This window comes from Haemorhous mexicanus, chromosome 19, assembly GCF_027477595.1.
Source record: "Haemorhous mexicanus isolate bHaeMex1 chromosome 19, bHaeMex1.pri, whole genome shotgun sequence".
Lineage (NCBI taxonomy): Eukaryota > Metazoa > Chordata > Aves > Passeriformes > Fringillidae > Haemorhous > Haemorhous mexicanus.
In genome coordinates this window covers 1,777,378-1,787,855 of record NC_082359.1, presented here as the reverse complement: position 1 = coordinate 1,787,855, position 10,478 = coordinate 1,777,378, and the positions used below count along the sequence as shown (strand labels likewise).

Below are 10,478 nucleotides of genomic sequence, written 5' to 3'. Positions count from 1 at the left end.
GGTGGGGGGGAGGAGGAGGCAGATCAATGGAAGCGGGGAGCCACACCCGGGCGGGGGTGGGGGAACGTCACCGAGTGTCGCTATGTGCCACCCCCGTGCCCCGGCCGTGTCCGTGCCGCCCCCCCATCACGCCCATGCCCCCTCCCCGTGTCTGTGCTGCTCCCCCCGCCCCGTGCCCCGGCCGTGTCTGTGTCCCCCCTCCGGGCCATGTCCCTGTCCTCCCCCCCCCCCCCGTGTCCGTGTCCCCCCCGCTCCCGTCCCCGCCCGCCGCCGCCGCCGCCCCCGTCCCGGCCCTTTCTGGGCCGCCTCCAACTTCCCGGCCGGGGCGCGGCGGCGGCGGCGGCTCCGCGGGGCTGCGGCGGCCGAGCCTCGTCAGGCGCCCCCCGGGCCCCCCCGGCCGCCCCCCGGGCCGCTGCCGGCGGCCGATGGCGGCGGGGGCCGCGGCGGGGCCCCCCCGGCGCTGGGAGCCGCGGCCCGGCCCGGAGCGGGGAGCGGGCCCGGCCCGGCCGTAGCGGAGCGCGGAGCGGCGGCGGTGAGTGCGGCCGGGGGGGTCGGCGGGAGGCCCCGGGCTCTGTGTCCCCCACCGTGTCCCCGCAGGTGCGGATCCCCTCCCGCCGCCCCCGGTGGATCGCCCCGGAATAGGGACCCCAGCGCGGACAGGGACCCCCCCCCCCCCCGAGACAGAGACACCCCCAGAGATGGACAGCCGCCCCCAGGGGACAGGGGGACCCCCGGCACGGACACCCCTGAGCACGGACACCCCCCCTCCGAGGGTAGGGACCCCCCCCCGGCAGAGACAGCCCTTCCGAGGGAAAGGGACCCTCCGACCCCGCGGGAAGGACACCCCCCCCCCTGCGACAGGGACACCCTCTCCCCGAGGGAAAGGGACGCCCCCCGCGAGGATCCCCCACTCTGGAGGGATGGGGACCACCCCCCAACAGGGTCCCCACATCCCCGAGGGCGGCAGTGCCACCCCCCCCAGGTGAGGGGACCCTCCCCAAGGGACACCCATCCGAGGGTAGGGGACACCCTCTCGGCAGCAGGGACACCCCAGAGGCAGGACCCCCCCCTCCCAGGGTGTAGAGCTGGGCTGGGGGTGGCAGTGGAGGTCAAGGGGTCCCCGGGAGGGGGTGACACCTCTGCTGAGCCATCCCTGGCTCTTGTACCCCCACCCCAGGTCAGGGACGGCCAGGGGCCTCCCCCAGGTGCAGCCCCCACCCCATGGCTGAGTGCTGGGACCCCAATCCCCCCACCCCCTGCAGCCCCTCAGGGTTGAACCCCATCAGGGTGAAGGGTGGGCTCCCTGCTCCTGGCACTGCCATCCCTCGGGGTGTCACCCGCTCCAGGGTGGGGACACCGAGGTGAGGATACCCGCCATGACTGGGCAGCTTTCAGGGCGGGGTTGGGGAGGGATGTCCCCTCTGTGCCACAGCCCCCCCCCAGGGGTGGGCATGGGTGACAAGGGACTCATTGACCTGGGGGGGGGTCACAGGATGAGGGGACACAGAGTGGGGGACATGGAGAATTGGGACACACAGGGCAGAGGGACATGAGGGGAGGAGACGTGGGCTGTGGGGGGGACACATGGGGTGGAGGGACAGGGAGTGGGTGGGCTGCAGGTCCTGGCAGGGATCAGACAGGTCCCGGAGGGGTGGTGGTGGCAGTGGCGATGCTCCTGCCCATGGGTAACGTGTGGGGGAAGCTGAGGCACAGAGGGGTCACCGAGGTTGGTGGGTGGTTTTGGGGGGCTTTGGGGGATTTCCCGCCCATGACAGCCCCCGTTGTCCCCGCAGGCAGCTTGCCATGGCCGACCCCAGCCACATCCAGTCGGCCGCCTCCAAGAGCATCCGCCCCTTCCGCTCCAGCGAGGAGTACCTGGAGGCCATGAAGGAGGACCTGGCCGAGTGGTTCAACACCCTCTACGACCTGGACATCCAGGTGGACACCTTCCTGGAGAGCCTGGAGACGGGCTGTCACCTCTGCCGCCACGCCAACAACGTCAACCGCACCGCCCTGGACTTCCAGGAGCGGCACCCCGAGGCGGCCGCCCGCATGCGCGTGCCCCAGAACGAGGTGGTGTTCCAGGCCAAGAACGTGGTGCCCGGCTCCTTCATCGCCAGGGATAACGTCTCCAACTTCATCCAGTGGTGCCGGCAGGACCTGGGCATCCAGGACGTGCTCATGTTCGAGACCAACGACTTGGTGCTGAAGAAGAACGAGAAGAACTTTGTCCTCTGCCTGCTGGAGGTGGCCAGGAGGGGCTCCAAGTTTGGCATGCTGGCCCCCATGCTGATCCAAATGGAGGAGGAGATCGAGGAGGAGATGAGGGACCAAATGGCCGAGGGCGCGCTGGGCATGCGCCGGGAGAGCCGGGACCCCCGGGCGGGCGCCTTCCCCAGCCGGGCCCGGCCCATCGCCCTGTGTGACCTCAAGAACCTGGACGAGCTGGTGAGACACGCGCTGCCCGCGGAGCCCTGCGCCTGGGTGAGGGCCCTGCCGGCCACCCCGCGCCGGGCCACCGCCAGGGCCTCGCCGGGGCGCTCGGTGCTCTGGGGGAGGTGCTGCCCAGCCCCCGGCAGGGAGCTCTGTGCTTCATGGGAGCTCCTCTCTGTCCGGCCAGCAGGGTGCCCTCTGTCTCCTGGCAGGTCCTGTCCACTCAGTGGTCACTCTGTGGTCATTAGGAGGTCCCACCTGTCTCTGTCCACCCAGCAGGGTCCATGGGGGGTCCCACCCATCTCTCTGGCCCCCAGGATCCCTCTCTGTCTCTGTGGCTCCTGTCTGTGTGCCCCATGAGGTGCTCCATGATCCATGGGAGCTCCCACCTCTCCCCCCCAGCGGGGCATTCTGTGGTCTCTGGCAGGTCCCACCTGTCCCTGTGACCCCCAGGATGTCCTTCCTGGCCATCCAAAGGGCACTCGGTTGTCCGGGGGAGGTCCCACGTGTCACTGTGACCCCTGGGAGGTCCTTCTGCCCACCCCTGTGGTCCATAAGATGTGCTCCACCCACCCATCCCAGCTCTCCATGGCTACGGGAGCTCCTCCCCACCCACGCGGGCTCCCGTGGAGCCTCCTGACTCCAGGGGGGTTATTTCGGTGGCTGTGACCAGAATCACAGGTGTCACCTGTGCCCTGCCACCTGCTCCCCGTGAGGGTGTGACCCGCAGTGGTCCCCACCGCAGGACTGCTCCTCCCCTCCTCGGGACTGCTGTCCCCAGGGACGGACGTGGGGACATCCCGGCTGCTCACAGCCACAATTTGGGGTGTCAGGAAGGGGGCGCGGGGACCTCCCGGGCCGGGAGCTCAGGAAGGATTAAAGCCGGGTGCGGGATCCGTCCCGCGGGTGAGGCAGCGGATTAATCCGGCCCGGGGGGGGACACGGGGGGGACAGGGGGGCTCTGCCCTCCCCTGACTCCCTAAGCCTTTTTTTAATTGAAACCCCAATTCCTCATTAAGTCCCTCATTAAAGAGCATCCTGACCCCCCCCACCCCGCCCAGGGCCGCATCGGGGGGGCTCCCCGTGGCTGTTGCCCCCCCAAGCCCCCCTGGCCGGGCGCTGCCAGCCCCGGCTGCATTTTTCCGGGCTGCGTAATTCCTCGCCATCGGCTTTTATGGGCAGCGCCAGCGCCGGGGAGGAGCCTGGCGGAGCAGGACCCGGCCTGCCTCGTCCCCAGGTGCCCCTCCGGGGTGGCAGCAGGGTCACGACCCCTCCTCACTGCAGCCCCCCCCACGCCCCCACTCCGTGACTCAGTTTCCCCAGCTGGGGCTCTCCGTGTCACCCGGATGGGAACCGGAGCGGCCACATCCTTCCTTCCTCTCACCGCTGCGATGGGCACAGCTGCAGGAAGACCCCCCAAAATCACGGAATTATTAAAGAAACCCCAAATTTCGGGACGAGGCGGCGCCGTGCCCCCCCCCCCCCCCCCCCAGCCCCAGGCCGGGACATGATGCGGCCGCGTCCCCGCGTCCCCCCGTGGCTCCCGGTTTAATCCCTGACGTCAGCCCAGGAGATAGAGCCGGCAGCTGGCAGCCGGCGGGACCACGGCACTGTCCGGCCACCCCACAGCCCGGGGGGTCCCCTGCCCGGCCCCCCAAATCCTCCCGCTCCTCTTTTCCCTGTGCCACATCTTCAGGTTTGGAGGGAGGCAAACCCCCCCGGGATTTACCCCATTTCTGTGGGTGGATGTAGGTCCTGCCCCATGGCGGGGATCTGGGGGCGAATCCCCCGCGGTTCAGCATTAGGGGGGTGGGGGATGTTGTGTGCCCATCCCCGGGGGTCCCGGGGCGGGTGAACCCCAAATGAAGAGAGCTGTGCCCGTTCTCAGCCTGCCGGGGGTGCCCAGCCACGGGAGGAGACCCCAGCCCCGCTGCCCCTGAGCCCCCCAGCTGCTCCCCACGGATGGGAGCTGCCAGCGTGGGGGGCACACAGGGCCCTACATGTGTGCCCGTCTGAGGGGCTGCCCCTATGTGGGGATCCACACTGACCTTGCAGGGGGGTTTGTGCCCCACCGACCCTATAGCAGGGGGTTCTGTGCCCACCAGCCCTATAGTGGAGGGTCTGTGCCTCACCAGCCCTATAACGGGGTTTGTGCCCCACTGACCCTATAGTGAGGGTCCTGTGCCCAACTGCCCTATAACTGGGGGGTTTGTGCCCCACTGACCCTATAGTGGGGGTTCTGTGCCCACCGGCCCTATAGGGGGGTTCTCTGCCCACCAGCCCTATAGCAGTAGGTCTGTACCTACTGATCCTATAACAGGGGGTCTTGTGCCCCACCAACCCTATAGGGGGGTTTCTATGCCCACTGGCCCTAGAGTGGGGGGGGGGGTCTATGTCCTGCTTGGCCCATAATGGGGGGTGTGTGCCCCAGCAGCTCGGTAACAGGGGTCTGTGCCCCACCGGCCCTATAGGGGGGTTCTGGACCCCGCCGACCCTACAGCAGGGCGTCCACGCCCCACTGACCGCTCCCCTGTGTGCCCGCAGGTGCGGGAGATCCTGGGCTGCTGCTCCTGCCCCTCGCAATTCCCCATGGTCAAGGTCTCGGAGGGGAAGTACAAAGTGGGCGACTCCAACACGCTCATCTTCGTCCGAGTAAGAGCCGCCCCCTCACCCCATTGTCCCCCCCTCTGCCCCCATTGTCCCCCCATTACACCGGGCCCCTCCACCCTCTCCTTCCCCCGCTCCCGGGCAAGGTGGGTGGGGTCCCGAGCTGGATTTCCCGCCCACGCCGGGGTCCTGGGGTGGCTTTGGTGGCTCTTTGGGAGCCGCAGGGTGACAGCGCTGCCCACAGGTGCTGCGGAGCCACGTCATGGTGCGCGTGGGCGGCGGCTGGGACACCCTGGAACATTACCTGGACAAGCACGACCCGTGTCGCTGTGCTGCCCTCTGTGAGTGTCACCCGGCAGCCAGTGTCCCCCCCAGGCACGCTCCTGGCGCCTGGCCTGGTGGGGTGGGGGCTTCCATTCCCTGGCTCTCCAAGGGATCCGTTCCTGGATTCTCCCAGGGGCCACTTTCCCTGATTGTCTATGGGGTTTTGTTCCCTGATTTTCCATGGGGTTCCATTCCCTGGCTCTCCCTGGGGCTCTGTTCTCTGGTTCTCTGTGGGGTTTTGTTCCCTGATCTTCTGTGAGGTTCCATCCTCTGGTTCCCCATGGGTTCAGATTCTCCCTGGGCTCCATTCCCTGGCTCTCCATGGCACCCCTTTCCCCAGTTCTCTATGGGGTTTTGTTCCCTAATCTTCTGTGGGATTCCATTCCCTAGCTCTCCTTGGGACACAGTTTCTGATTTTCCATGGGGCTCCATTCCCTGGTTTTCTGTGGGGTTGTGTTCCCTGTTTCCCCATGGGGCTCTCTCTCTCTGTAGGTTCCAGTCCCTGATTTTCCGTGGGTTCCATTCCTTGGTTCTCCATGGCTCTCCCTGATTTTCTGTGGGGTTGTGGTCCCTGTTTCCCCCTGAGTTCCCTTCCTTGGTTCTCCCTGATTTTCTGTGGGGTTCCATCCCCTGGTTCTCCATGGGTTCTGTTCCCAAATTCTCCCTGGGCTCCACTCCCTGGCTCTCCATGTGGTCCCTTTCCCTGGTTCTCTCTGAGTTTTTCTTCCCTGATTTTCTGTGAGGTTCCATTCCCTGGGGCTCTGTTCTCTGGTTCTCTATGGGGTGTTGTTCCCTAATCCTCTGTGGGGTTCCATTCCCTGATTGTCCATGGGTTCTGTTCCCAGTGTATCCCTGGTTCTCTATGGGGTTTTGTTCCCTGATTCTCTGTGGGCTTCCATTCCCTGGCTCTCTTTGGGACGCTGTTGCTGATTTTCCGTGGGGCTCCATTGCCCGGTTCTCCACAGGGCTCTGTTCTGTGGGGCTCCATTCCCTGATTTTCTGTGGGGTTCTGGTCCCTGTTTCCCCCTGGGTTCCCTTCCTTGGTTCTCCCTGATTTTTTGTGGGGTTCCCTTCCCTGGGGCTGGGTTCCTCAGGGCACTGATCCTGCTGCAAGGGGGAAAAGGAGAGTGACAAAAGTGGGGCTTTTCCCCAAATTCCCGAGGTGTCACCATCTCCGGGAGTCAGCCCGGCTGGGAGATCGGGATGCTGGGAGGGGAGGGCTTGCTGAGCGCTGTCCCCGCTGACCTCCCGCTGTCCCTTCCAGCTCACCGCCTGCCCCAGCCCCGCACCCCGGGCATGTCCCCCCAAAAAGCAGCTCCCGGCGCCTCCTCGTCCCGCGCCTCCAGCCCCAGCGTCCCCCGGCGCCCTCGGCCCGCCGGGCCCCCCCCAGCCGGGGCGGAGCGGGGCCCCCAGCCCCGGGGGGACCCCCCGAAGCCCCCCAGGCAGGAGGGTTTGCCCCCCCGCGGGGGTGCCGCCCCCTGCTCCGGCAGCCCCTCCCGGAGCCCCGCGGAGCCGCGGGGAGCGGGGACGCCCAGGTACGGCCCCCCGGGGCTGGGGGGACCCCAAAACTGCGCCGAGACCCCACGGCAAGGGCTGAGCCCCCCGCAGGGGATGGGGGAACGGGGGCGTTAACGGGGAAAGCATTGGGGGCGGTGGGGGTGCAGTGAGGGGGCAGTGGGAGGTACTGGGGTGGAATGGGGTAACTGGGCTGAACTGGGGGATGCAGTGGGGAACACTGGGGAGATCGTGGGGGGGATATGGAATCACTGGGGGCAGTGGGAGGCACGAGATGGTGAAATGGGGGTGCACTGGGGGGTGGAGTGGGGAAATCATGGGGGAAAATGGGGCAGTGAGCAGTACTGAGGGGGCAGTGGGGTGAATTTGGGGTGGAATGGGGGTGCAGTAGGAAAGAATGAGGGAATTGGGGCGCAGTTAGGGAAGGCAGGGGAAGGGAAATGGAGAATGACAGTGGGGGTGCGGTGGGGGGCCATGGGAACAGATAATGGTGCACTGGGAGGTGATGGGGGGCAGTGGGAGGGGGAAATGGGGAAAGCATTGGGGGATCAGTGGAGGGGAATAGTGGGGGGCAGCAGGGGGAGGGAAGGGGGGCTACAAGGGGGAAATGGGGTGTGCAGTGGGGGATTGTGGGATTTCGTGGGGGTTCACTGGAGGGGTTCACTGAGGTGCAGTGGGGAACAAGGGGGAATGGAATGAAGGGGCAGTAGGGGAAACGGGGGTCCAGTGGGGTGTGAAATGGAGGGGGATGGGATTGGCAGGGGGTGGAAAATGTGGGGTGCCGTGGGGGAGTTCAGGGCAGGGAGGCAGTGGGTGTGCAATGCGGGAAAATGGGGTACAAGGGAGAGAATATGGGGTGCAGCGTGTGGGGGCTGAGGGGGGAGAAGGGGGACAATGAGAGTGGAATGGGAGGATTCAGTGGGGGTTTAATGGAGGGGGGAAACGGGGGGCAGTGGGGAGGGAAATGGGGTTCTGGGGAGTGCAGTGAGGAGGAATGGGCAGTGAAGGGGAGAACGGGGGTTCAGTGGGGGGTTTTAATGGGGGGGCAAGGGGAAGGGAAATGGGGTTCAATAGTGGCAATGCGGGGTTCGGCAGGGGTGCAGTGAGGATGGAAATGGGATTTAAGGGGGGGAATGTGGGGTGCAGTAGGGGTGCAGTGAGGAGGAATGGGGATAAAGGGGGAAGAATGAACGGGTGCCGAGGGGAGGGAAATGGGGTGCAATGGAGGGAGTGTGGGGTGCCATGGGGGGGAATGGGCAGGGTTGGGTGGGGAGGGGTGCAATCGGGGGTACTGGGGGGTACCAATGGGGGGGTTCATGGAGGCTGTGCAGTTGAGGGGGTGCCCTGGGGGGGGACACCGGGGTTCTCACTCTCCCCTGCCGCCCCCAGGCCCCGCGCCCCCGCGCGCTCCCGGCGCTGCTCGGGTGACAGCGACTCCTCGGCCGCCTCGGCGCAGAGCGGCCCCCGCCGCCCTCCGGCCCGCCGGGACCCCGCGGACGCCCCCGCCCCGGGCTCCCCCCGCGCCTCCCGCAGCCCCGGGCGCGGCTCCGCGCCGCTGCTGCTCATCCGCCGCCGGCCCGACGGGCAGCACTCGTGGGCTCGGGCGGAGCCCCCCACGGCCGGGGCCGGCCCCGCGGGGAGCCCCGGGGGGCGGCGCGACCCCCGGCCCGGCCCCGGGGACCCCGAGGAGCTGGCGCGGAGGCTGCGGGCCCCGCGCTGGCTGGAGCCCGGGCAGGAGCAGCGGCTGTTCCAGCGGCTGGAGGAGGAATTTCTGGCCAACACGCGGCTGCTGGAGCAGCTGGGGGACACGGAGAGCCCCCCCCCCGCGCCCCCCGCCACCGCTGACTCGGCCTATTGCTCCTCGTCATCCTCGTCTTCCTCCCTGAACGTCTTCGCCAAGCACGGGCTGCCCGCCGAGGAGGGGCGGCGGGGCGGGGGCAGCGATGGGAACAACAACGGGAACAGCAACGGGAACAACGGCGGGTGCCCCCCGCTGCCGTCCAACCCCAGCCTGGCGGATGCGAGGCGCCGCTCCACCTTCTCCAGCTCCTCCGACGAGAGCTGCTGCTTCCCGGCCTCCTGGGACAACCGGGAGACCCCGGGGAACCCCGGCTCCGACACCGACTGGGCCACCGGGGAGGACGAGCTGATGGAGGTGGAGGAGAGCCCCGGGCCGGAGGTCCCCGCGCCCCCGCCGCGGCCCTGGCCCAAGCCTCGGCTGGACACGCAGCCCCACAAGACGCCCTCCCGCATCCCCACGCCCCGGGGCTACGGGGCAGGCGCGCAGCGGGCCCCGAACGGCAGCCCCAGGGCCTGGGGGGCTCTGCAGAGCATCTCCTCCTCCCTCCTGGAGCCCCCCTGGGCCCCGCGGGAGCGCGAGGGGCTGGAGGAGAACGCGTGGCCCTGAGGGGTCGATGGCCGTGGCAGCTCCTGGCAGCCCCTGGGGACATCCCCGAGCTGCTGGGGAGGGTGGAGGTGGCACCCGGCCAGGCGGTGGCCACAGAGTTGGGGTGGCCAGGACCTCTTCACTCGGTGACTGTTGGCACTGGGGTGGGCCCTGCGAGGAGCCCCCAGCCCCAGAGGGTGCCAGGGGTGTCCCCATGTCCTGGGGAGCAGTTCCAGGCAGGGCAGCTGCGTGGTCAGGGCAGTGGTGGCCAGAGCAGAGCTGGGAATGGGGCTGGAGAGCACCCAGTTCTCCTGGTCTCTTCATCTCCTCACTCTTCTCCACTGGTTTTCCTTATCTTGACCTTCTCTTCTTGTCTTCTCCTCCTCTTCTTGCTATTCTTGTCATCCTCCTCCTCCTCCTCTCATCTTCTCTCTCCTCTCTTCTTTTGGGCTGCCTCCTCTTTCTCTTGTTTTCTCCTCTTGGCCTTCTAAGTTCTTTTCCCTCCATCATCTTCTCTTCTTGACTTTCCCTCTTTCCTTCTTGGCCTCATCATCACCTCTTTGGCCACTTTCTCATCTCCTCTCCTCTCCAGTCTCTTCTCTCCACCCCTGAGATGACTTGGGGACATGCTGTTTGTCACCACAAGCCCTATTTCAGGGCAGGAGGGGGTCACTCGTCCCTCTGCAGCCCCCAGCTGGCCACAGCACTGCCCACAGCTCGTGTTGATGTCCCCGGGGTGGGACAGGGCTGTGTCCCCAGCCCAGGCCACCGTGGCCCCCACCCCTGCATGTCCTCTCCAGCCAGTAAAGACCAACGGAGCTGAGCCCACCATGTCTGCTCATCTGTCCAGGGGGATTCAGACCCCAGGCCCAAGGGAGGGAGGCTCTGAGGGTGCCAGCAGGGGGGAGCAGTGAAGAGCTGGGCTGAGGCTGAGTCGCAGTGTCCTGCACCCCCTTACAGCCACTGGCACCCCTCCAGAGGTGTCCCTGGAGCCCCAAGTGCCCCAGGGCCAGGGACCTTCACCTCAGGGCTGCTGGCCCAGGGGGCCACGGCAGGTTGTGGGTCACCAGGAGGGTCCAGACCTGCTGGTGGTGACCGCCCTGCTGTGACTTTGGGGGTTCCAAAGCAGGGTGTCCACCTGCTCTGCCAGTGGGGCTGGTGTCCGGCCCCAGAGTGGTGCTGGTGGCCCATGGAGTGTCCCAGAGCAGCACCA

At 67.4% G+C, this 10,478-nt stretch overlaps 1 protein-coding gene across 1 annotated transcript; it reads left to right on the top strand.

Moving 5' to 3' along the window:
- Window positions 1–82: 82 nt before the first annotated feature.
- GAS2L1 (growth arrest specific 2 like 1) lies at window positions 83–10,088 on the top strand. The gene is made up of 6 exons (XM_059863856.1): window positions 83–597; window positions 1,794–2,484; window positions 4,978–5,085; window positions 5,285–5,381; window positions 6,629–6,899; window positions 8,269–10,088. Exons 1-6 carry the CDS (start codon window positions 83–85, stop codon window positions 9,284–9,286), a joined length of 2,700 nt encoding a protein of 899 aa, XP_059719839.1. The 3' UTR covers window positions 9,287–10,088.
- The last annotated feature ends 390 nt before the right edge of the window (window positions 10,089–10,478 follow it).

Coding starts and splice junctions, on each gene's coding strand:
- GAS2L1 (XM_059863856.1), top strand. CDS start 83: ATGTGCCACCCCCGTGCCCCGGCCGTGTCCGTGCCGCCCCCCCATCAC. Junction 598..1,793: donor CCCCCACCGTGTCCCCGCAG/GTGCGGATCCCC, acceptor TTGTCCCCGCAG/GCAGCTTGCCATGGCCGACC. Junction 5,086..5,284: donor ACACGCTCATCTTCGTCCGA/GTAAGAGCCGCC, acceptor CGCTGCCCACAG/GTGCTGCGGAGCCACGTCAT.